Here is a 26,993-nt window from a genome sequence, read left to right on the forward strand (position 1 = left end):
TTTGCAGATTTGTACTTGGTTTTCTAACCTTGTCCCGTAGCATCGTTCGTTCCAAGCGACACTTTTGACAAGCAAAATTATTTCCCATCCGAGGCATCAATAACTGGCTGCGCATTCTTTTTCTGTTTTTGCCTGCCTGTCTGTCGGATGATGTGGCGCCATTGCTCCCCGTGAGTCAGCAGTCAGATGAGACCTGTTGTTGGTGCAAAAAAAAAAAGCAGCAACTCGCCTTGCCCTCATCCCTTTACAGCCAACCCTTGCCCGGAGCTCCAGTTATAGCAGCCTTGGTGACGCACGCCTCCTGTGCCCCCGTCCCCCCTTTTCCTTTTAAATTGAATTTACAGCTGCAAACTATTTCTGCCGGCAGAAAAGAGGAATGGTACATCTGCACTTGATCACTCTGCCATCGCGGAGCCGTCCGTTGCGATTGCGGAGCCGTACGTTTGCATGAGTAATCGAATCAGCTTGCAGGCTCTGGGTCTGTTGCCTCGCAAAGCCTGCAGCAAATCTGACTGGTGGCTGGTTTTGCCCTCTCGCGGAAAAGATAACCTGCCCTGATGCTTTATTCCTCCCAGGGCAGAATTCAGTAATGTCGTGGATATTTACATCTTTCCCCACCCACCCCTTTTTTAGCCTGAGGGCCACATTATCACACTTCAAGGACAGAGATGTCAGGATGCTCGGCACCCTAAAGGGACTACAGTTCCCAGAATCCTTTGGGGGAAGCCATGACTGTTCAAAGTGTTGTTAGCATAGTGCTTTCGGTGTATACTGCAGATGGAGCTGTGGGGGTCACTCCGCCAACACAGCTGCTCCTGGTGCCATTTGCAGAATCAACCCCCCCAAAAAACCCATAGAGGAAAGAAGCTGAGCTTACTGTCATTGCATAGGGTGATTCCGTCCCTGCAATAAAATTGTACAGATTTTCTCTTCTCCAAGAGAAACTCATGTTTGTTTTTGTTTGTTTGTTTGCTTGCTTGCTTGCTTACTTGTTCATTAAATGTCTGCTCTGCCCTTACTCCCAGAGGAGTCTAGGGCAGGAAAGAACAAGGTGCAGCAATGCAATTAAAACGAAACATTAAAAAAAAACAACATTGTGAACATCTAAAACACTGTGGCCCAATATACTTGGGCCCCATATTTCAGCCCGAACATTGAGGTCCAGCTCTGAGGGCCTTCTGGCGGTTCCCTGACTGCAAGAAGTGAGCTTACAGGGAACCAGGCAGAGGGGCTTCTTAGTGGTGGCACCCGCCCTGTGGAACGCCCTCCCATCAGATGTCAAGGAAATAAACAACTATCGGAAGGCAGCCCTGTTTAGGGAAGTTTTTAATGTTTGATGTTTTATTGTGCTTTTAATATTCTCTTGGGAGCCGCCCAGGGTGGAAAACCCAGCCACATGGACGGGGTATAAATACCGTATTTTTCGCTCTATAGGACGCACCGGACCATAGGACGCACCTTGTTTTAGAGGGGGAGAACAAGAAAAAAAATTCTACCCCTCTCTGCTCAGCGCCCCTTCAGCGAAGCGGCAGGAGAAACTGAGCCCCTTCTATCCCCCCCCCCGGCTTGGCTAAAGGGGCGCTGCTCAGCTCTCCCTCTCTGCTGAAGCCAGGAGAGTCTTGCTCTCCTGGCTTCAGAAAAAGGAACCCGAAGCCTTTGGAGCACAGCATGAGTTCCTGCTGCGCTCCAAAGGCTTCAGGCAGCTATCCCTGAAGCCTGGAGAGCGAGAGGGGCTGGTGCACACCGACCCCTCTCGCTCTCCCAGCTTCAGCGAAAGCGACGCAAAGCCTCCAGAGCACGTGAGGGAGCGCTCCCTCTGCGCTTCGGAGGCTTTGCGTTGCTATCGCTGAAGCCAAGGAGCCTGCATTCGCTCCATAGGACGCGCACACATTTCCCCTCCATTTTTGGAGGGGGGAAAGTTTGTCCTATAGAGCGAAAAATACGGTAATAAACAATAACTATTGTTATTCAATTAATTAATTAATTAAATTGTTCCCCTTGAAACCTTAGTTTCTCTGCCCACGAACAAGAGTGGAGAGCTTTGGGATTTCATTTGCACCCAGCTCTGGTTGCTTCCAGGCAACAAAATTGGGAAGTTGACTTATCTGGCCAGCTTGCGCCCTTAAGCATTCCTTTCTCTGACGCACCTTGTTTTTTGTTTGTCCAATCAGGTAGCGAGATGGGAGTACAGGACCCGGTCGATCACGCGTCTCTTCCGTTCTCCGTACCTGGCCTGTTACTGCCTGGGAGCTGTCATCGTGTCCCTTAATTTCCTGCGGAGCCACTGGTAAGGAGCATTGCTTTGGGCTAAATCCGGCTGATATTGGCCGCTAGACACCGGAAGCCGTGGCTGCAAGGGGTGTGGGCCACATTCACACCATACATTTAAAGTGCTGTGGTAGCACTTTAAACAACCACGGTATCCCCCAAAGAATTCTGGGAGCTGTAGTTTTTGTTAAGGGTGCTGAGAGGTGTTAGGAGACTCCCCATTCCCCTCAAAGAACTACATTTCCAGAGCTCCCACATGGACCAATATCAAGTGCACTTCTGTCAAGATGGCCATCTGTCATGGATGCTTTAGCTGAGATACAGTTAAAACCAGCAATAAGATATCAACCAGACTAAATGTTCTACATATCTGGGTAAAGGTAAAGGGACCCCTGACCATTAGGTCCAGTCATGGCCGACTCTGGGGTTGTGGAGCTCATCTTGCTTTAATGGCTGAGGGAGCCGGCGTACAGCTTCCGGGCCATGTGGCCAGCATGACTAAGCCGCTTCTGGCAAACCAGAGCAGCGCATGGAAACACCGTTTACCTTCCCGCTGGAATGGTACCTATTTATCTACTTTGCACTTTGACATGCTTTCAAACTGTTAAGTTGGCAGGAGCAGGGACCAAGCAACCGGATATCTGGGTAGACTTGCCTAAACACAAACATTTTTAGCAGGCACCCGAAAGAGTGCAGCGGATGAGCCTTTCTGGTGTCCATAGGCAGGGAGTTCCAAAGTTTGGTTGCTGCCATACTAAAAGGTCAATTTCTTACAAATTTCCCAAACACTGCCTGTTGTTGTCGTTAAAGCATTTCACTACTGCCATTTTAATAATTAACATTTTTTTCAAAAAAAATAATAATCATTAGTGGTTCTTTTAGTATAGTTTCTGTAGTTAGGAGGGATCGTTGTAAATTTTTGCAATGGATAATAAAGGAAAGAGAGGAGAAATATATCCTTTTGCACCGATTGTTCTTGCTGCCTTTTTCTCCTGCGGGAAGCAAAACATAGCTCTAGTGTGCTCTTCAAGTGTTTACAGAATTCCCTGCTGGGAGAAGCATTGAGGATTATCTGTGCACTTAGTTGGCAGGTCAATTCAACTCCCCAATCTGCGATATGACAAGATAACGCCTCCCACACCGCCCCAGCTCGCTCGTAATCCAGTATGAATGATGTACTGTACATTATGGTAATGTGTCCTCAGGTGTTCTCGGTGCAGCAAAGGTAACTGAAGAGGCAGAACCCGGCTTTTGAGCGGCTTTGCCGAAATCCGCAGTGATTTCAGGGAGCATTTTCTCTCTCCTTGTTTGGAACAGGTTCTGCGGGTGTCTGAGGTGGGATCAGTGCACAAGGCCAAGGCTGGATCCGACCAAGAGCTTAGGAACTGTGGGGTCCACAGCCCATCTTGGACCTTCTGCCACCTCCTGCCTGAAAGGCCATACGCTCCGCCACTGAGGTTGGAGCAGAAGGATAGAGGAAAGTACTTCTTCCTCTCCCATAGTGCTGGATGTGGGGAGTTTCAGGACATATCAATGGAAAAATTCCTTCCAGTAGCACCTTAAAGACCAACTGAGTTAGTTCTAGGTATGAGCTTTCGTGTGCATGCACACTTCTTCAGCTGCTCATCGCAGCTATCTGCCAATCACCCATTCCCACCACCCTTCTGAGTAATACCCCTCCCCACCTTCTCACTATATAGAAAGGTCCGGTGACTTCTGTTTCAGTGTATCTGAAGAAGTGTGCATGCACACGAAAGCTCATACCTAGAACTAACTCAGTTGGTCTTTAAGGTGCTACTGGAAGGAATTTTTTTATTTTGTTTTGACCATGGCAGACCAACACGGCTACCTATCTGTAACTATATCAATGGAAGTCCTTCTTCATGCGGTGCGCGGTTAAACTGTGGAACTCACTGCTGCAAGAAGCTGCCAACTTGGATGGCTTTAAAAGAGGACTGAGCAAATTCTTGGAGGGGAAGGCTAATAATAATAATAATAATAATAATAATAATAATAATAATGGGACGCGGGTGGCGCTGTGGGTTAAACCACAGAGCCTAGGACTTGCCGATCAGAAGGTTGGCGGTTCGAATCCCCGCGACGGGGTGAGCTCCCGTTGCTCGGTCCCAGCTCCTGCTAACCTAGCAGTCCGAAAGCACGTCAACATGCAAGTAGATAAATAGGTACCACTCCAGTGGGAAGGTAAACGGTGTTTCTGTGTGCTGCTCTGGTTCGCCAGAAGCGGCTTAGTCATGCTGGCTACATGACCTGGAAGCTGTATGCCGGCTCCCTTGGCCAGTAAAGCGAGATGAGCGCCGCAACCCCAGAGTCGGTCAAGACTGGACCTAATGGTCAGGGGTCCCTTTACCTTTACCTTAATAATAATAAATTTTATTTACCCTATTTTTCACTCTATAAGACGCACTTTTCCCCTCCTAAAAAGGGAACTGTGTGTGCGTCTTATGGAGCGAATGCAGGCTGCGCAGCTGTCCCTGAAGCCAGGAAAGCAAGAGGGATCGGTGTGCACCGATCCCTCTTGTTCTCCTGGCTTCAGCGAAAGCAACGCAAAGCCTCCTGAGCAAAGAGGGAAGAGCACTTTCTTATTTCTTGTTTTCCTCCCCTAAAAACTAGGTGCGTCTTATGTTTGGGTGCGTCTTATAGAGCGAAAAATACGGTATGCCCCGCCCTCCCTGGCCAGAGTCAGGCTCAGGGCGGCTAACACCAATAAAATAAAATCACAGTAAAAACATAATAGGGGGGGAAAGAGACTGAGGAAAAAAACCCCAATTTAAAATACAGGTTAAAATGCAATTTAAAATGCAGCCTCATTTTAAAATAGCTGATAAATCAAGACCATAAGGGGAGGGAAACATAAGGGTCAGACCGAGTCCAGACCAAAGGCCTGGTGGATCAGCTCTGTCTTGCAGGCCCTGCGGAAAGATGTCAAGTCCAGCAGGGCCCTAGTCTCTTGTGACAGAGCGTTCCACCAAGTCGGGGCCAGTACTGAAAAGGCCCTGACCCTAGTTGAAACCCATCTAACCTCCTTGAGGCTCGGGACCACCAAAGTGTTGTTATTTGTGGACCTTAAGGTCCTCTGTGGGGCATACCAGGAGAGGTGGTCCCGTAGGTACGTGGGTCCTAGGCCGGGATGGAGGCAGCAAATCTTCATACAAGCTACAGCCCCCTCCGTAAGGCAGACCTCAAACAACCCCCCGAAACCAATTCCTAGTATTTGTGGGTGAAGAGGGTCAGGCCACAGAGCTCTTGCAAACTGCTGAGATAATTCCCACAGCTCAGTGGCCTCAGTTCATTACAGTGCAGACCACCAGCCGTTTTTATTGGCAACGCAGCATTTTCCTGGAACTCTTCTGCAATAGGATGCAATTGGATCATAATTGATTCCAAGGTAATCATAGGTTCAGGGCCCACTCGGCTTATGTAACAGGCAGATAAGCGTGTTTGAGTTCCTCCTAGGTCGGTTTCGCTGGAGGAAATCTTGCTGCTGTTTGCTTTTCACTTTTTCCGGGACTCTCCATAAACCGTGCTATCAGCTTCCGGACATAAACAACACCTGGTAGTAAAAGGAGGACTACTCTGTGTGTACAGAGGCTCGTTGCCGGGCTGCCAGCTAACTCAGCTGGTGGCTTTCATAAATGGCTGAAGGCTTGCGAGCCAATATATCAATGGAAGCGTGTAATCAATGGGAGCGAGTGGGCAGGGAATTGGCTTCCTGGTGCCAGTCTGATCCATCTGATCTCAGCTTCCAAGCAAGAGATCTGTGGACTCAGCACAGTGAACCTTCCTTCCTAATGAATCTTAGCCGACAGCATTGCTTTTAAGGCACATATCTGCATACACAGGCGTAGCCAGGTGGGCAGTTAACACCCAATCAATGAAAATCAATAAAAAATCCTTAGCAAACTGAGGTTCCCACCCATCCCCAAAAATCCTGGCTACACCCATGTTTGCATACCCTCCGATGAAAGTAGGGACAGCCTAATAATAATAATATTAATAATAATAATAATAATTTTTATTTATACCCCGCCCTCCCCAGCCAAGGCCAGGCTCAGGGCGGCTAACAAGCAATAATAAAAATAAGTTGAATGAATACAACTTAAAAACAAAATTAAAATACAACATTAAAATAGTGAAACATTAAAATATTAAAATGTAGCCTCATCGCAGGAGGAGAAAGGAAAAGAAAAAAGAAAGAGGGGGAAGGGAATCAAATTGGCTCCAAGCCAAAGGCCAGGCGGAACAACTCTGTCTTACAGGCCCTGCGGAAAGAAATCAGATCCTGCAGGGCCCTGGTCTCATGAGGCAGAGCGTTCCACCAGGCCGGGGCCAGTGCTGAAAAGGCCCTGCCTCTGATTGAAGCCAATCTAACTTCCTTAGGGCCCAGGACCACTAGGGTGTTGCTATTTATGGACCTTGAGGCTCTCCGTGGGGCAGACCGGGAGAGGTGGTCCCGTAGGTATGAAGGTCCATAATATAATAATAATAATGTACTCTTTATACCCCAACCATCTGATTGGGTTCCCCCAGCCACTTTGGATGGCTTCCAAGATATATAAAAACATAATACAACATTAATAATAAAACAATAAATAAATAAATAAACCTTCCCTATACAGGGCTGCCTTCAGATGACTTGGGGGTCAAATAACTCCATCCCTTCCAACATTTCCCCGATGGAAATAGGGACATCCTAAGGAAAAGTGAGGACACAGGTGGTGCTGTGGGTTAAACCACAGAGCCTAGGAGTTGCCGATCAGAAGGTCAGCGGTTAGAATCCCTGCAATGGGGTGAGCTCCCGTTGCTCGGTCCCTGCTCCTGCCAACCTAGCAGTTCGAAAGCACGTCAAAGTGCAAGTAGATAAATAGGTACCGCTCCAGCAGGGAGGTAAACGGCATTTCTGTGTGCTGCTCTGGTTCGCCAGAAGCGGCTTAGTCCTGCTGGCCACATGACTCGGAAGCTGTACGCCGGCTCCCTTGGCCAATAAAGCAAGATGAGCGCCGCAACCCCAGAGTCGTCCACGACTGGACGTAACGGTCAGGGGTCCCTTTACCTTCAAGGAAAAGTGAGACATTCCAGGATCAAATCAGAAACTGGCAGTTTCTGTAAATCCAGGACTCTTTGGAAAATAGGGACACTCAGAGGATATGTTAATATGCTTATTTGCTTGCATAAGAGGCTGGATTTGTGTTGTTTTGGGAATACTGGCCTCATGGTAATCTATAATCTCCTGAGTAGGGTAGGGGGTCCTGTTTGGTTTACTGTTCTGTGATTATCTTTAACATGAGAAAATAACCTATATAGGTAAAGGACCCCTGGATGGTTAAGTCCATTTGAATTTGACTCTGGGGTGCAGCACTCTTCTCACTTTTAAGGCCAAGGGAGCTGCCGTTTGTCCACAGACAGCTTTCCTAGTCATGTGGCCAGTATGAATAAACCACTTCTGGTGCAATGGGACACTGTGCTGAGTTCCAAAGCGCACAGAAACTCCATTTACCTTCCCGCCGCAGCAATACCTATTTATCTACTTGCACTGGCATGCTTTTCAAACTGCTAGGTTGGCAGGAGCTGGGACAGAGCAACGGGAGCTCACCCCGTCGCAGGGATTCGAACCACACACGTTCCGATCGGCAAGCCCAAGAGGCTCTGTGGTTTACACTACAGGGCCACCCATGTCCCAAATCATACATATATAAAGGGACGCAGGTGGCGCTGTGGTATAAACCACTGAGCCTTGGGCTTGCCGATCGGAACGTGGGTGGTTCAAATCCCCGCAACGGCGTGAGCTCCCGTTGTTTGGTCCCTGCTCCTGCCAACCTAGCAGTTCGAAAGCACATCAAAGTGCAAGTAGATAAATAGGTATTGCTGTGACAGGAAGGTAAATGGAGTTTCCATGTGCTGCTCTTGTTTTGCGAGAAGTGGCTTAGTCATGCTGGCCACATGACCCAGGAAAACTGTCTGCGGACAAATGTCGGCTCCCTCGGCCAGTAAAGCGAGATGAGCGCTGCAACCCCAGAGTTGTTCGCGACTGGACTTAATTGTCAGGGGTCCCTTTACCTAAGAAGCTAGACTACTGTACAGTGGTACCTCGGGTTACGAACTTCATTCGTTCTGGAGGTCCGTTCTTAACCTGAAACTGTTCTTAAGCTGAGGTACCACTTTAGCTAATGGGGTCTCTTGCTGCCGCTGTTCCGCTGCCGTGCAATTAAGAACTTTGCTTCAGGATAAGAACAGAAATTGCAGGGTACTATTTCTGGGTTAGTGGAGTCTGTAACGTGAAGCATCTGTAACCTGAAGCGTCTGTAACCCGAGGTACCACTGTACAACGGTAAAATTCTCATTCCCTGCTCTGCCCACTTCTCGTCTCTGAGCCCGACCACCAATTCTTTGTGGACCCCGGAAGGTTGCCCCGGTGGGGGGGGAGGAATGTGGCCATTGGACTGCAGATATGCCCCCATCCCTGCCATGGGCAGTCAGCCGAGATCTGGAAGGCACCAGGCTTGGCGAATGCCTGTTTAGATAACAGGAGAGAGGGACGAATTCTTGAGCAACGTTTGATGAGCGCCAACTCTGGGCATGACACACGTTTGTGCTCTTTGACTAGTAGGAACATACGCAGAGGCAGAGGGAGGCAGAGGGAAAGGGCAGACAAAATGGAAGGGCTGCGTTGTAAGTGGCACCCGCTTGGCTAACGCAGGCCCTGTAATCCGAGTGTCTGGTTACGTCAGAAAAGCAAAACTGCCTTTCTGTGTCATTCCTTTGATTCCTGCCCCCACCCTTTTTATTTTCTGACTCACCAAATGCCTTTCCCAAAAGATGCACATCTACCGAGTCGAATAAAGCCAGGCTGTGCATTAAATAAAATTGCTGCTTTACATTCATCTGCCCTTTCCAAAATCTTGCTCTTTTCGTTCAGCTGAGTGACAGCTACAGATCGCCTCGCACTTCCTTTTACATGAAAGGGTTTTCATATTTAGTGGGATGGGCCTGGTTATGTTCTTCCTCTAGAGTAAGAATGAACGAGGCTGGTTGTGGTTGGGTTTTTAAAGACATATTTTTTATTGATTTTCACAAGTGTTTCAAATTTACTTGTATTTCAATATATGTCTTTTCTTGAATTTTGACTTCCCACCTTACTTCCCTGATGTTCTTATTCCTACCCGGTGTTTTTTCCCCCCTAAAAAAAAAGTTTAGGGGTACTCTCATTTTCCTACTCATATGGAAATACTGCCCCTCAGTGAGGCCAAACTTAGATTCACAAAATGTTTAGGGGTATGTGTCCCCCTGCGTACCCCCAGAAAAAAGCACTGTTCCTACTTTATACCTACTGCTTTATGAGAGCACTTTAATCCAGTGCTTTTTTTTATTGGGGAATGCATACTCCTGAACATTTTGTGAATCTTAACAGGAGAAGAAACTAAAAATGTTCAAAAAATTAGTTTTTTCTCTAGCACGATGGCAAGCTGCCCCGGTACCCTCATTCCCAACCCCACAACGCCAAGTGACCCCAGCTAAACCTGAGACGAAACCCAACAACTTCGGGCCAAAAATGACCCAACACTGCCGTTTCCAATTGACGTTTTGCTGGAATCGCTGCTTACCACATTAACTGGAAAGCTGAGACCCGCCGGGGTGGCGTAAACCCCTCCGAAAAGGTGTAAATTGGACCAAGAAGGAGAGTTCTCATTGGCTGGAAGGGGGCAGCTATTGTGTCTTGACTGCTTTCCACTTGCTTCCTGCCGGTAGGTGTCAGAGCCAAGCCTTTCATAAGCCCAATACCTGGTGCTTTCCTTAAGAAAACCAGCCTCTCCTGCGGGCCTCGCTGCCAGACTGTTCTTTTCCATGGCTGATAATGACTCTGCTTTTCTAACAAGCCCTGCCTGGGTGTTACATGTTATTTGGGTCAGTATGTAACTGTTATCACAACAAGCGCCCTTTTCTTGGCATCGATTTCTCCTCTGCCCGTATATTCCCTTGCTAAAATTATCTCTCCCCTCTCCTCGTTGCAGTTTGGGTCAACCCCGTCCAGCCCCTCACTGGCGTCCACTTCGGCTTGGAGCTCCTGAACTTTAAGCCAGGCTCGAGAGGGAAGTTTCCGCAGGAGGGTGTGGGGTGTAGTGGTTAGAGCAAGGGCCGCCAGCGTGGTGTCCTGTATGGTGGGCCCCATCTGCCATCAGCCCCAGCCAATGGGGACAATGGTCAGGGATAATGGAGGCCGGGGTCCAAACAGCATCCGGCAGGGCGCCATGGTGACGGCCTCTGGGTTAGTTCATCAGTTTGGCTCTGCCTGTGATTGGTTCCAGTTCTGCCTGCACTTTCCAAGAGCAATTTAAAGCGCTGGTGCTGACCTTTAAAGCCCTAAATGGCCTTGGCCCTGTATACCTGATGGATATACCAGCCCCATCGTTCTGCCTGGACACTGAGGCCCAGCGCCGAGGGCCTTCTGGCGATTCCTTCTCTGCGAGAAGTGAGGTTACAGGGAACCAGGTAGAGGGCCTTCTCGGTGGTGGCCCCCGCCCTGTGGAACGCCATCCCACCCGATGTCAAGGAAATAAACAACTATTTGACTTGTAGAAGACATCTGAAGGCAGTCTTGTACAGGGAAGTTTTTAATGTTTTATCGCTTTAAAAAATAATAAAAAACTGTTGGGAGCCGCCCAGAGTGGCTGGGGAAACCTAGCCAGATGGGTGGGGTGTAAATGTATTATTATTATTATTATTATTATTATTATTATTATTATTATTACAGTCCCAGAGCTGGAGGTCAACACCATGTTGCAGGATAATACCCAGAGATCCCTAAAGTTGACAAGGCTTGTGTTAACCGTAAAGCAAAGGCGGTTGGTTGATGGCTCCAGCTGAATTTTTAACAGATGTCACCAGCAAGATTGACTACGGATGCTGGACTGATTCCATCCGCTGAGAAAGTCGCTGTTTGTTGTTATGGCGCAGAGCTGCAAAGTTTATTTACCAGTTCTGAGGGGACGTGGGGGGGGCGGAAGGGAAAGAGACCTGAGTTCGAGCGCTGTGCAAATAAAAACTATGATTCAGAAGCCACAAATCATTACTCTGGGAGAAAATGGCCCATTACCCTTTGCAAACAGTTTCCTTCTTCTCTGTAGTCAAAACACCAGGTGGCCTCATACAAGATTCGGATGGATGGAACCCCTTGTTTGTCTAAGTCAGCATTTCTCAACTGGGGTCTCCGTCTGTTGTTGGACTGCAACTCCCATTGTCCATAACTAGCAGGACCAGTGGGTCAGGGATGATGGGAGTTGTAGTCCAACAACAACTGGAGACCCGAGTATGAGAAGCAATGGCCTAAGCATTGAAGCCTGAGCAAACGGGGCATGGGGGTGTGGGCTTGAAAGGGGGTCTCCAGCGCTCTTCTGCCAAGCTTTGAACCCAGAGGGGAATGGCTTGGGTCTGCGCTCGGGTACCAGCTATCTAACATATTTTTCACTCCATAAGACGCACTTTTTCCCTCCTAAAAAGTAAGGGGGAATGTGTGTGCGTCTTATGGAGCGAATGCAGGCTGGAGGCTCTGCTCAGCGCTCCCTTTAAAGAGCCGCACGGAGCGTGTGTGTGGCTCTTGGGGGCTTTTCCCCGAGGAGAGAGAAGGGACTGACGGGCTGCCCTCTGTCCCGTCCCCCACCTCCCAGAAAAGCCAGCAAGAGCCGCTGTCATGCTCTGCTCAGCGCTCCCTTGTAAGGGCTCCCTTTTGTCCCTCATCCCGCTTTGCTGGGAAGCCAGCAGAACAAGAGGCGCTGCGCAGCTATCGCTCTTGCTCTGCTGGCTTCAGCGAGAGGTGCACAGCTTGCTCTGCTGGCTTCTGAGTGAAGCGGGAGGAGGAACAGAAGGGTTTAAAGCAAGAAAAGCGAGAGCCGCTTACGCGCTCTGCACAGAATATATTTTTTTCTTGCTTTCCCCCTCTAAAAACTAGGTGTATCTTATGGTCAGGTGCGTCTTATGGAGCGAAAAATACGGTAGCTCTGCCTAATGGTAGAGCCGGTCCTCTTGCCCAGAGGCAAGTGAGACTGTAAGAAAAGACTGCTGCCTCAGACCAAAGGCCTGTCTACTCCTGAACCCAGATCTTGCAGTGGCCAACCAGAGGCATCTGAGAAACCCACATGCAGGATCTGACCTCGCCAGCCCCTCTCCCTGCTTGCAATTCCCAACAGTGTGGAAATAGTAGACCTAGGGTTGCCGCCCGCACTATATCATACAGGATTGCGCTTTATTTCTTTTTTATATACAGTGGTGCCCCGCAAGACAAATGCCTCGCAAGACGAAAGAGTTTTCCGTTTTTTGAGGTGCTTCGCAAGACGAATTTCCCTATGGGCTTGCTTTGCAAGACGAAACGTCTTGCGAGTTCTTGCGAGTTTGTTTCCTTTTTCTTAAAGCCGCTAATAGCCGCTAATAGCTGTGCTTCGCAAGACGAAAAAACCGCAAGACGAAGAGACTCGCGGAACGGATTAATTTCGTCTTGCGAGGCACCACTGTATATAAATGATTTTTATTGGTTTTACATATAATCACATTATGTAACACCGTACCCTCTTATTTTATCTCTTGGCCTGACTGAGCCTAACGACTTCCTTCCCTCCCATCTGATGGTTTACAAAATTAAACTTTACATTTCGCTTCATTTCCTACCCTTGTTATATCATTACCTAAAATATTATATTACTCAACCCGAATAGGTAGCAATTTCATCTTACAGATCTTCAGATTACCCTGCTAGCGATGTTAATTGCTTACAGTTGTCTTTCAAATATAATATAAATTTGTTCCAGTCCTTTTGGAATGCTTGGTCTCGCTGGTTCCGGGTTCTTCCCATCAGCTTGGCCAGTTCTGCAAAGTCCATCGTTTTCATCTGCCGCTCTTCGTTTGTTGGTAACTCCTGTTGTTTCCATCTTTGGGCTAACAAAATTCTTGCCGCAGTTGTTGCATATAAGAACAATTTTTTATCTAGTCTCGGTATCTCTCTACCCACTATACCCAATAAAAAAGACTTTTTTATTGGATTGTCCCTTATTTCAAGGTAAAATGCTATGTCCTGTACTGATTCAGTACAGGGTGCAGTTTCTCCTATATTTCCCCTATTTCTGCCCTCCTGCTCCTGTTATCTCTCTCTCTCTTTTTACCTGCCTCTCGCTTCTTCCTTTTCCTTTTTTTCTCCTCAATCCCTCTCCTCATCCCACCCCAAAAGAGGAGCTATGGTTTGTTAAGGGTGCTGAGACGTGTTTAGAGACTTCTGTCTTCCTCACAGAGCTGCGATTCTCAGGGTGGTTTAACAATCAAAATTCCTCTTGCCTCTTCCCCCCCCCCCGGGGAAGTCTGGGAACTGTAGTTCTGTGAGGGGAATAGGGACCTCTTGACATCTCTCAACACCTTAACAAACTACAGCTCCCAGGATTCTTTGGGGGGAAGCCACGGCTGCTTAAAGTGGCACCATAGTGCTTTAAATGTATGGCGTGAATGCGACAGAAACTCTCCTCCCTTCAAAGTATTCTGGGAGTTGTAGTTCAAGGGTGCTCAGAGCTGTTCGGAATCCCTGTTACTGGGAGCTACGATTCCCTATGAAGAGGGTCTGTTAAATCACACTGGAAATTATGAGGAGAATGGGGGAGCTGTCTCCTGAAAACTCTCAGTACTCTTCACAAACTACATCTCCCAGAATTCTTTGGGGGAAGATGTGACAGTTCAAGGCAACATCACAACACTTTAAATGTTTGGCTGGCTTCAGGCTTCAATGTGGCCCAAGCACTCTTTCCACTGGAGCTGACCTGTTCTGATCCCAGCCCAGACCTGACGCTTGCACTGTTTTACTTTAAAAATAAATATTGGAAGTTTTCCAGAAGGGGCTTTCCGTTGTCTACCACCACCTTTCCCCAAATATCTAATTATAGGCTCCAGCTGTGGAAAATGTGTTGACGCTGTGCCCGATATGTGAGTTATGTGAGCTATGCGATATTTTGGAAGTGTGAGGGGGGAAAGGACCAGATAACAGAGCAAACCTTTCTCAACTCCTGTCTGAGATGGATGTTTTTGATCCATCTCAGTTGTGTGGTGAGTTCCCGCCCCCACCCCAGTGGAAATAAAGACATGACACAATTAATAAGGTTAATGGGCTAAAAAAAGGCCACAACTTTATTGGTTACAGGTGATGAGCGGTATTGGCTTAGGCATTGGTCCTAACCGACTATATCTGACTTCAGCCCATCTGCTTGAAGTCCGGGAAGGGTTAACCACCAGTAGGGGGAATCCTGCTGATGCACATCAACTAGGAACTCCCCTGGGGTCACTGATAGGGGGCGTGCCTTAGGCCCTCACCTCCCCAGGCTTTGGACAGGGCCACACCCCCCGGAATCCTTTATCGGACTACCCTTCAATATGCGGGGCAGGTGATGGCGCTACCTCATAGGATCATAGAATCCTAGAGTTGGAAGAGACCACAAGGGCCATCGAGTCCAACCCCCTGCCAAGCAGGAAACACCATCAGAGCACTCCTGACATATGGTTGTCAAGCCTCTGCTTCAAGACCTCCAAAGAAGGAGACTCCACCACACTCCTTGGCAGCAAATTCCACTGTCAAACAGCTCTTACTGTCAGGAAGTTCTTCCTAATGTTTAGGTGGAATCTTCTTTCTTGTAGTTTGGAGCCATTGCTCCGTGTCCGCTTCTCTGGAGCAGCAGAAAACAACCTTTCTCCCTCCTCTATGTGACATCCTTTTATATATTTGAACATGGCTATCATATCACCCCTTAACCTCCTCTTCTCCAGGCTAAACATGCCCAGCTCCCTTAGCTGTTCCTCATAAGGCATCGTTTCCAGGCCTTTGACCATTTTGGTTGCCCCCCTCCCCTCTTCCATCTACAGAACAATACCAATACCAATGCCTAACCACCAATACCCAGAAAGTTGTGACGATTTGCTACGAGGCAGGTGAAAACCAAGTGGCTGGTGCCAATTTGCCAAGTGGAAAAATTCCTACCAGGCCCCTCAACGGCAACCAACCGAGGTCCATAGCAAGGTCAACGAACGAAAACCTTATAGCGCAGGAGGGTGGGAAAAGCAGGAACAGCCGGTGGGCAGCAAAGAGGGAGATCCCCGGCCGCGCTTGTGTTGAATAGGGCAGGCCACACCCCCAGAGCCAGCCGATTGGCTGGCCAGGGGCTGACGCGGCTGGGGATTCCCCCAATCGCGCCGGGGCTGATCTGTGACACCTCCAATCCCACCTCCTCTGCAGGGCGGAAGTAGCTTTGCCCAAGATCACAGGTGGGCCCGAACTATCCTGCCACCCTCAGGGAATCAAGTGTACAGTGAAACTTTCCACTCGTACAGCAACCCAGGGACTACCGTATTTTTCAGTTTTCTGAGAAACAGGAAGAACTCTGTTGGCCAAGGAGGATGTGGGACCAGGAAGGAACCCTGTGGCCTTCCCATATATTGCTGGTCTCCAGCTGCCATCGTCCCTAACCACTGGTTATGCTGGCCGCGGCTTATAGGTGTTGGAGTCCAATGGCATCTGGAGGTTTTTCATCTCTGCTGAAAAGCTCAAAGCACCATGGAGTTTTCTTGGGATAATTTCAGGAATCTCCGTGGGGCTGACTCAACACTGAGCTCCAGCTGGCAAAAGAAACTCAAATATTTGGCCAAGATATGAAGCACTTATATCGCATGAAGCTAGAGCTGAAAATGCTTCCCATCTTGGTTTTTTTAAAAAAAATAATATTTATTGGTTTTCTATTTAGTAATACAATATATTCACATTATTATTATCGACTTTATCGCTCTGGCTCCTTAGAGCCTATCAACTTCCTTCCCTCTCACTTCATGGCTTTCAAAATTAACCTTTGTATCATTGCATTTTGTACATTTTCCAGTTCTAATTACACTCACAAAATACCTCAAAATTTAAATGAATATAGAAGGGGAGAAAATTTCTCATTACAAGATTTGGGACAACCCTGCTAGTGATGTTAATTGCTTACAATAATCTTTCAAATGTCGTATAAATTTACTTCAGTCTTTTTGGGATACTTGATCTTGCTGGTTTTGAATTTTCCTTGTCAGCTTGGCCAGTTCTGCAAAGTCCATCATCTTCATTTGCCACTCTTCTTTCGTTGGTACTTCTTCTTGTTTCCATTTTTGGGCTAAAAGGGTTCTTTCCACTCTTGTTGCATATATAAACAGTCTTTTATCTTCCCTTGGTATCTCAAAACCCACTATGCCCAATAAAAAGGCTTCTGGTTTTTTAACAAAGGTATTTTTGAACATATTCTTTAACTCATTAGAAAGCCTTTACCACCACATGTGGTAAAAGATACCTTCCTTTTCTTTACATTTCCAGCATTCATTCATTCTTATACAAAAAATGCTTCCCATCTTGTAATCAGTACAACCACCCTGTAAAGTTGTTGTTGTTGTTGTTTGTTGTTTAGTCGTTTAGTCGTGTCCGACTCTTCGTGACCCCATGGACCAGAGAACGCCAGGCACATCTGTCCTCCACTGCCTCCCGCAGTTTGGTCAAACTCATGCTGGTAACCTCGAAAACACTATCCAACCATCTTGTCCTCTGTCGTCCCCTTCTCCTTGTGCCCTCCATCTTTCCCAACATCAGGGTCTTCTCCAGGGAGTCTTCTCTTCTCATGAGGTGGCCAAATATTGGAGCCTCAGCTTCACAATTTGTCCTTCCAGTGAGCACTGAGGGCTGATTTCCTTCAGTATGGAGAGGTTTGATCTTCTTGCAGTCCATGGGACTCTCAAGAGTCTCCTCCAGCACCACAGTTCAAAAGCATCAATTCTTCGGCGATCAGCCTTCTTGATGGTCCAGCTCTCACTTCCATACATCACTACTGGGAAAACCATAGCTTTAACTATACGAACCTTTGTTGGCAAGGTGATGTCTCTACTTCTCAAGATGCTGTCTAGGCCTGTGAAGTAGAGCAATATTATTAGTGGTTTGGAGTATTCCTTATTTAATGCATGTTGCTAACGTTGTTTGTTTGGGGCTGGTGCGATGTTTTTGTTTCTCCGTAAGTTGCATGTCACATGAAATATTAAAGTATTACATTATCTCACTCTCATTTTACCCCACTATGGTATTAAGTATGTAGTAGTAGTAGTAGTAATAATAATAATAATAATAATAATAATAATAATAATAATAATAATTTATTTATACCCCGCCCATCTGGCTGAGTTTCCCCAGCCACTCTGGGCGGCTGCCAATCAAGTGTTAAAAACAATACAGCATTAAATATTAAAAAGTTCCCTAAACAGGGCTGCTTTCAGATGTCTTTTAAAGATAGGATAGCTGCTTATTTCCTTCACATCTGAAGGGAGGGTGTTCCACAGGGCGGGTGCCACTACCGAGAAGGAATATATGTACATATATTTTTCCTTTAATATAAGCCGCTTGGAGACTTGTGCGCGACAAGCAACTAATAAGATAGATACAGTTGCAATTGAAGTTATTCAACCCGCATTGCAAATCCGGCTCCTTATCAAAATTTACAGATGTTCAGCTGCTTGCAATGAGCAAACGCAACAAGAGCAATTGAAATAGCTCAACGCAACGCACGCTTTAAGTGGTTCCCCCAAATTCAGCTGAAAATGCAACTTGGGGGGTTTGAATAATTTCCATTGCAAATGTAAATATCCCCATTTTTGCAGAAAGGGAAAACTGAGGCTGAGAGAGACTTGCCCAAGGTGGTCTGAGGAGTTCGTGGCAGAGGCGAGAGTCATATGGGGAATTTCACACTTTGTGTGTTTATCTCCAACTAGTATGCTGCACTGACCATGCTGTCAGGTCTACAGACCCAGAAGGGAGGGCTCCAAACTGCAACCACTACTATGCTATAAGACCCGCTGTCCTGTAAGATTACATATGAGCCTGTAGTACTGATGAAGCCTAGGATGGCGAAACAAGGCTGATACTCCTGAAATCCTTGTCTTACTCTGTGAAAGGATTCTGTGGAACTGTAACAACCCTTCATGTGGATTATTGGACTCTATGAACAGACAGGTAGAAGAGACACTTATACATGTATGGACCTTATGCGTGAACTGACTGGCCTGAGAGCAGTACATGTGAAAAGGATCTAGGAGTCTTGGTTGACCACAAACTTGACATGAGCCAACAGTGTGACGCGGCAGCTAAAAAAGCCAATGCAATTCTGGGCTGCATCAATAGGAGTATAGCATCTAGATCAAGGGAAGTAATAGTGCCACTGTATTCTGCTCTGGTCAGACCTCACCTGGAGTACTGTGTCCAGTTCTGGGCACCACAGGTCAAGAAGGACACTGACAAACTGGAACGTGTCCAGAGGAGGGCAACCAAAATGGTCAAAGGCCTGGAAACGATGCCTTATGAGGAACGGCTAAGGGAGCTGGGCATGTTTAGCCTGGAGAAGAGGAGGTTAAGGGGTGATATGATAGCCATGTTCAAATATATAAAAGGATGTCACATAGAGGAGGGAGAAAGGTTGTTTTCTGCTGCTCCAGAGAAGCGGACACGGAGCAATGGATCCAAACTACAAGAAAGAAGATTCCACCTAAACATTAGGAAGAACTTCCTGACAGTAAGAGCTGTTTGACAGTGGAATTTGCTGCCAAGGAGTGTGGTGGAGTCTCCTTCTTTGGAGGTCTTTAAGCAGAGGCTTGACAACCATATGTCAGGAGTGCTCTGATGGTGTTTCCTGCTTGGCAGGGGGTTGGACTCGATGGCCCTTGTGGTCTCTTCCAACTCTATGATTCTATGATTCTATGACTAGAGAATGAACTGATCCACTGGGTCTTCTGCTTTTTCCGTTGAACTTTATGAGACTTCTGTTGAAATCTACGATTTGATACTGTTACGGCAAAATCTGAGTGCGAGGCTGCTCTGCCACCCAGCTCATCGGACTAAGTCCGTGGGTCCCTGCGGAGGAAAATGAGCTCAGCCGGAGACAGGAGCAAGCAGCAGAAGATCCAAGTTTATTGCGCAACAGGTTCAAGGCGAGATTGAACAGTGAGAAAGGGGTGACATGAGTTTTTGAAACTCCCTCCATGTCCCAGAATACAGTGCAAAACACGTCATGAATACATTAAAGAGAGGTTTGGTTGCACAGATTACATCATGAATATATTAAAGGGAGGTTGGGTTACACAGATTAACATATGGAGGAGGGAGGGGGGAATATGCAGAGCTGGAGATATGCACAGATAAACACTTCCTGGGGATGAGAAAACAATGGTCCCAAATATGCATAGTCTGTCACCTGACATTGCCTGGAGGAAAGGCTGATCAGAGCGATTTGACAGGATTAGGGTATTAACACCTTGCTTGAGGGATTATGCTGGACAGGGGAGGTGTGATGGAGTCCTAGAGAAATTGAGCAAATTGGCACGTTGATTTTCTATGAATTTTATAGATTTTAGTCCCTTTTGACATTGACAATTGGAAATAAATTGATATATTGTAGCGAAGAAGAAGGTGAAGAAGACATGCCCCCCCCTTCCGTATCAGTCCCCCATTCGGAGATAGATTTGCATTAAAGTTCTGTAAGAACTTGCAAATCTTTTCTCCGCACCCTAAATACCTGAAAGGGACTTGCAAATCATGCCTCTTAAGGACACTTGCAAGTATAGTAGTGCTGATAGTTGGATATAGGATATCGCAAAAAGGAACACCTGTTGTATTTTGTTCAATAGTGGTCTATGCTTTACATTTAGCAGGAAGGTCCACTACTGACTGGGGGGGGGGAATGCAGTTTGCTTTGTCCCCCGCCATTTTTTGTGTTCTCAGATGTCAAGGTAGCTCTTCTTGGTCTCACACTGGCATTGTGTCACAGTAGTGGCAATCCCTGGTGAATCCACTTAGGGCTTTCATATTAACCATGTTGCCTGGCACTCACCACAGCTGCCACAGGTTTGGACACGTCCTGAGGGAAATGTCCTTGCCTTGGCCTTCCTATGGGGTTTTATTATTGTAGGCTCAGGTCTTGCAGTCATGGGAAGTTGCTCACTTGCACTTTAAGGACCAAAAGCTAATTGCAGCCTGGATACACTTGCCCAATTCACACAGAGTCCAATTTGAATTTATCTTGCCCCATGGTTCTCAACTCTTCAAACCAATCTGTTAAAATAAAACCATTCTTAAAGGGCACTCGTCCAAATAAGTCAATTTAACTCTATAAGGGATTATTCCTGCTAAACCAAAGCATATATACCTTCCTGAAGCTTCTCCTTGGTAAAGTGAGTTTTTTAGCACATTTTAAAATGGGTAGGGAAGTTGGCAGAGTGCCAGGTGAAACAATGAAATGTGGTTATAAATTTATCTAATTCTAAACATTGGACTACATAATAGCCTGATCTGTTAAAAGGCATAAAATGTATGAGGATCCTCCACTGGGGTGTAAGGAATAAGACATTAGACATAAAACACTTACACACAAAAATAGCCACAAAAATAGCCCCCCCATTTGTGGAAATGACACACTGTCAGACACATTTCAACATTCCTACGTAATAACACATAATACAAAACAAACTAATTAAGTATCAGTTGCATATCTTGAGACAATTGTGATATTTTTACGCATGTATCTTCTCAATGTCGGAGCACAGTCTTGGGGTTCAAAAGTGAGAAAATGTCCTTGCAATTCAACTCCTCCCCCCTTTGTCAGCCCCACTTCCCCGGCAGTCTATATCCTTTGAAAGAGATAGCTGTGGGCACTTTGAAAACTTTGGTGTCTGTTGTTTCTGCAGGTGGTTGCGAAGCTTTGCATCATAGGTCTGTAGTAACACATCTGTAGAAGTGACATCCTGTAAGGGGGCAGGGTTTTTAGGGACTTAAAAGACAGTTAGAAAAGGAAGGGGCAAAAGCCCCCCCAATCTCCTTGAGTTATCTTAGCACGTTAAGCATTTTACTCATTTTAATATTATCACATTTTCATATAATTACTGTTATTATCTGCTAAGTTTGTTTGCTTTCCTTCACTTAGTTTTTGTTTTTGTTTTTCATATTATTAAATAAAAAAAATGACTCCACATGTATAGAAAGAGAACTGTAAAAAATACAACAAAGGTTAAAAAATAAAAAAAGCCAAAAATTAGATTACCAGTCAGATGAAAACAGACTTGACACAAAGACATCAGATTTAGAAAAGAATTATTATTAAATAATACAAAGATATTATCAAAACCACAGATTACTACTGGACTGAAAGAATGAGAAAACAATGGAAAAGGGCTTAAAATGACTTTCAATATGTGATGGACATGTCCCCAAAGTAAAACACACACACAATACTAATACAGCAGGGATTCAGACTTGTTTCACAGAACAGGAAAGAAAGTTGCTGTGGGAGGAAAAGGGACAAACACTTTGTTATCGGGGTTCACATCCTGTTAAAATGCACACAAACAAAGTCCGTGATTTAAATCCCATTGAGGGGTGGAATGCTTTGATATTCACCTGTGAAAAGAATTTGGCATGTTAAGATTTCAAACTTGGGACGCATTAAGGGTGATTTCTCTCAATGGTTCCAAGTTTTACATAAACCTCCTCCCCCCCCCCTACAGTTCCCCCTCCTTCCCCCCCCTCTCTCTCTTCTTTTCCTATCTTTTTTTTTTTTTTTTTTTAGCTGATCTAGTCTCTGTGCATGTGTGGAGTTCATGTCTCAGCAAACCTTTTATACTATTGAAATGTTGCATCTTTTGGCAAAATTTGAATTTGAATAAGGGAAGGGTAAGGAGTAGATTTTAAAAGAGGGTTAGATTTAAACAAAAAAGAGAAACTCAGCAATTGAAGTATTCACCAACAAAAGCTAGCAATTTCAGCCCAAGCAAAGCGACTGCTTCCTTTATGTACAGGAAAGGGCTAATATCCCTCTGGCCATTCGCGGAGCAATGCCACGCCCTTATATATGGGAAAAAATGGCCAGAGAGTCAGAATTCATAGGATTTTATTTTTTTTAACATTTTAAGTTATTTCGGCCTTACCATTTGCAGACAAAATTTTTCCTGCCCCTTTATTTACAGGATTGGTCAAGGCCCATATGTATTTGTATGTGTTTAAACTTTGAATTGACTTTGAAGTCTGATTTTTAAATAGTAGACAAAATGATAAACACTGTAATCACTCAAATGCTTGATATTACCAGTTGTGCTTCAAAACATCACAGCTTCACCTCTCACCTTTAAACTAAAGAGCAAAGCTAGGCTGAATTTCAACTCCATCACCACACCAGAATTTAAGAATTACCCTCCACACAGCCACAAATTGGGAGAACTGAAAGGGACTCTGGGGTCATCTAGTCCAACCCTAAAATACAGTGTTCATAGCAAGATTTCACAGCAAGATTTGTACTACACACACATACTTATGTACACAGGCACTACTGGGGAAGAGAGCACAATCAGTGCTCCTATCATGTACTAAGGAAGAGGAAAATAAAAGTACCCAGCTTTATACAGAACTCTCTGAAGGAAGAACAGTTTTCCTTAGATAAGATAGGAAGAGAATCTGGGAGAGAATATTTTATAAGCATAGGGTCATTTCAGTTGATATACCCACTCAAATAATGTCGAGTACTTTTAGCAAAGAATGTGCCCCCCTCCCTTGTTGAAGGAAGCTTACTCAGGAGTAAATTCACTTGGCACAGAAGTAAGAAGGGGGGGGACCTGAAAGAGACAGAAACAAGTGGGGGAGGTATTTTCCAATAAGAAGCCAGGAAACCCTGGTTGATCTTAGAGACTGGTATCAGGACTGGGCTCTATAGATAGACAATTGTTGTCCATCAAAGCTTCTACCTTTTATGTGCTTCATGAAATAAATACACTGCATCTTAGCTTGAGAGAGCAGTTGTGCTCAACTACGCTTTTGCAGCAGAAACATCTAATTCACATTAGAAACATTCACATTCCAGAAACATTAGAAACATTCACATTCCAAAATAGACTGTAGACTCACAATCTGAAAAAGTTGCGGCAAAGCAAGAGGTGGGGTAAGCATTTGCACCCTTCATTCTCATTTGGTCTTATTTAAGACTGATAAGGTCCAGCATGGCTTCCTTAGATTTAAAATTTTGAAGCAAGCTTGCAGTTTAAACTATGCGCGCTTAAGAAAGGCAGTCTGTCAGAGACAGAAGGAACAGACAACACACATAACAGACAACATGTAAACACACATATTCTCATATATGTATTAACACACAACACACATAACAGACAACATGTAAACATATATACTCTCATCCTTTAGTTGGTTATTGCAAGGAGTGGGGCTGCTTCCTTTAGCTTCATTAAGTGAAATTAGTAGGAAGGTCCCACATGGTTTTAAGAGCCTCCTTGCCTCTTCAAACACCACCAGTTAACCAAACTGGCAGGGCTCACAATGCTTAGTTGACTGGGTACCCCTTTATATATGCATGCGTTGTTGTTGTTGCTTTTGTTGTTGTTTTCTTGGGGGGGGGGATAGAGAAGGGAGAAGGAGAGGGGTTGATTAGGATTTGGGTAACTTGTACAGGGGGCTATTTAGGGTTTTTCCTTTTCCTTGTTGCTTGGCAACTTCCTAACAATTTAACGAGCTCTACCCACTTGGTTCTTTTCCTATTCCTGTCTTATTTCCTATTCCATAACTTGGGGTTCCTTTCCACTCTGCCGATCCTGCCCAATTCCTCATGGGCTATCCCTCCTGGCAACCTCCTACCTATCGTCACAAGCTCAGGAAAAGGGGCCCTACTGAACGCCCGCGCCATGCGGTGCCAGATCGGGTGATCCCTGGATAGAGTTTCGAACCGAAAATCCCCCTTGCTTTTGGAAGCGGGCTCACGCACGATACACGTGTTACGTGGCACCGACCAGTGCGGCTGGGATTGATACAGAAAGCAAGACCCCTTCCTGCCCCCTCCGTAAGGGCGCTCGGGAAGTTCGGAAGAAGAACTCCAGCCCCTTGCTTTCAACTGAGATGCCCGTTGCGGAGAGTCGGCTGTCTTTCCAAGCCGGGTCTCTCCGTCTTACTTTCGGACTCTCAATTGGTGCGGCTGACTGGAGGGTTTGAGAGGAGAAAGAGATAGAGCTCAGAACCCCCCTTTCGGGTCGAGCAGCAGTCCACGGTCTCTCTCACCAATTGGACCAAGAGACAGGCGAGAAGGAGCAATAGAGAGGAGGGCAGAGAATTCAGTTGCCAGGAGATTTCCACCCCTTTCCCACCAGTGCACTGGATTTTTCCTTTTCCTTATACTCACGTGTCTTCTATGATGATCCCGGGATTGATGAATAAGCCGGCTGGATCCCTCTTTGCTCCCCGGCTGAACTCCTGAGGCTTTCGATTACCGCCCGAAAGATGGCCGGGGGTCCAAAGGATCTTCCCAGGCAAAATGGCCTGGTGCCGGCTGAAGATTTCGGGGGCCCCGGTCAGCAACGCGGGAGAACCGCATGCCCCACGTTGGGCGCCAACTGTTACGGCAAAATCTGAGTGCAAGGCTGCCCTGCCACCCAGCTCATCGGACTAAGTCCGTGGGTCCCTGCGGAGGAAAATGAGCTCAGCCGGAGACAGAAGCAAGCAGCAGAAGATCCAAGTTTATTGCGCAACAGGTTCAAGGCGAGATTGAACAGTGAGAAAGGGGTGACATGAGGTTTTGAAACTCCCTCCATGTCCCAGAATACAGTGCAAAACACGTCATGAATACATTAAAGAGAGGTTTGGTTGCACAGATTACATCATGAATATATTAAAGGGAGGTTGGGTTACACAGATTAACATATGGAGGAGGGAGGGGGGAATATGCAGAGCTGGAGATATGCACAGATAAACACTTCCTGGGGATGAGAAAACAATGGTCCCAAATATGCATAGTCTGTCACCTGACATTGCCTGGAGGAAAGGCTGATCAGAGCGATTTGACAGGATTAGGGTATTAACACCTTGCTTGAGGGATTATGCTGGACAGGGGAGGTGTGATGGAGTCCTAGAGAAATTGAGCAAATTGGCACGTTGATTTTCTATGAATTTTATAGATTTTAGTCCCTTTTGACATTGACAATTGGAAATAAATTGATATATTGTAGCGAAGAAGAAGGTGAAGAAGACATGCCCCCCCCTTCCGTATCAATACAATGAATAGTATACCTTATTTATTTAAAGGTACAGCAGGTTACGTCTTGTGTGTTTATTCAATGTGCCTTGGTAAGCAGAGAGAGAGAGCAGAGAATGAGATAAGATAACCAGGAACCGCTGGTCTTCCTCTCCCTTCCTTGCAGTTTCACAGAAGCCATGAAGAGCCAGCCCAAACTGAAGGCCCTGGATTCCCTCTTGGCGCACTACACCAGTGTAGCCCTAATGTCCGTAGGCATCGTGTTTGTCACTTCCAGCTTCCTGGCCCTGGGATTCATTGGAACATTCTTGGGTAAGGCTAAAGGTTGCTTTGCTAGACTGCGTGTTTCTGTATTTCTTGCTTGTTTGTTCCATATGCGTATCCCTTTCCATTCCAAACTGGGATGCAAGGCAGCACCTACGACATTTTTAATTTTTATATTTGAGCCTACAGCATTTTAAACCATCCATTATCAAATACAGAACGATGAAAACAAACAAGTTGGAAGCAATACAGTGGTACCTCAGGTTAAGTACTTAATTCATTCCGGAGGTCCGTTCTTAACCTGAAGCTGTTCTTAACCTGAAGCACCACTTTAACTAATGGGGCCTCCTGCTGCCGCCATGTCGTCACCACATGATTTCTGTTCTCATCCCGAAGCAAAGTTCTTAACCTGAGGTACAATTTCTGGGTTAGCGAAGTCTGTAACCTGAAGCGTATGTAACCTGAAGCGTATGTAACCCGAGGTACCACTGTAATTAAAATACGTCCTGGTGCAAACGTCAACAGACATAAATCTGACACCATTAAGTTAGAGATGCATTAACACAAGGCCAGCATTTAAGCTCAGTTGGTAAGAGTGTGAGACTCTTAAACTCAGGGTCTTGGCTTCGAGCCTCACGTTGGGCAAAATATTCCTGCATTGCAAGGGGGTTGGACTAGGTGGTGCCTTCTAACTCTGCAATTCTATGCTTGTTCCCCAAAGCCTGTTGGATCATGAATGTCGTCACCTGTCAGTGGAAGGACAGCAAGGAAGGAGCCAAGCTGGCTTCTATAGCAAGGGAGATCCAAAGTTGTCAGGGGGCAGCCACCGAGAAGGCCCTCTCCTGTGTCCCCATCAAACGTTCCTTTGAGGGTAGCAGGACTGTGAGAAGGCCTCCCCAGAAGATCTTGAAACCCAGACAGGTTCATGTGCGGGGAATATGGTCTTTCAGAAAACCTGGACCTAAGCTGTGAAGGTAGCTTTAAGTAGCACTTTCTCCAGTGACTAATCCCTTAATCTAGAGATCGCTTCCAAACAATGGAACTAGACTTTGCCTGTGATCTAGCACTCCACAGGTAAAATGACACAATTACAAGGGAAGTATATGGCTTGTTGTTTTGTTTCACATGGAGTTTGTGATGGTCATCTTATTAACTTGATTTGTAATCCACCTTCCAATGCAGGGATTCTCAAGGTGAAAAACAACAGCAAAAGGACTGGTGGGAGGGAGAGACGAAAAATAAACACAACAGTATTGATAAATCCAAGCACAGTTAACAGCAAAGGAAGAAGTAATGGTAGAATGTCCCTTTGCACCTTGTAATAAACGAAAATCTGCCCTTATTCTCTTATGGGGG

The 26,993-nt window shown here is 46.1% G+C and overlaps 1 protein-coding gene across 6 annotated transcripts in view; it reads left to right on the forward strand.

Annotated features, from left to right (window-relative positions):
• The window catches only part of PEMT (phosphatidylethanolamine N-methyltransferase), a 109,250-nt gene that overhangs the window by 44,620 nt on the left and 37,637 nt on the right, over positions 1–26,993 (forward strand). For all 6 annotated transcript variants that reach the window (XM_081840066.1, XM_081840067.1, XM_081840065.1 and 3 more), the window contains 2 exons: positions 2,172–2,287; positions 25,540–25,685. In XM_081840066.1, the coding sequence (XP_081696192.1) occupies positions 2,172–2,287; positions 25,540–25,685 (262 nt within the window). The remainder of the gene's footprint in view (positions 1–2,171; positions 2,288–25,539; positions 25,686–26,993) is intronic.

Source organism: Podarcis erhardii (assembly GCF_964252035.2).
Source record: "Podarcis erhardii genome assembly, chromosome: 14".
Lineage (NCBI taxonomy): Eukaryota > Metazoa > Chordata > Lepidosauria > Squamata > Lacertidae > Podarcis > Podarcis erhardii.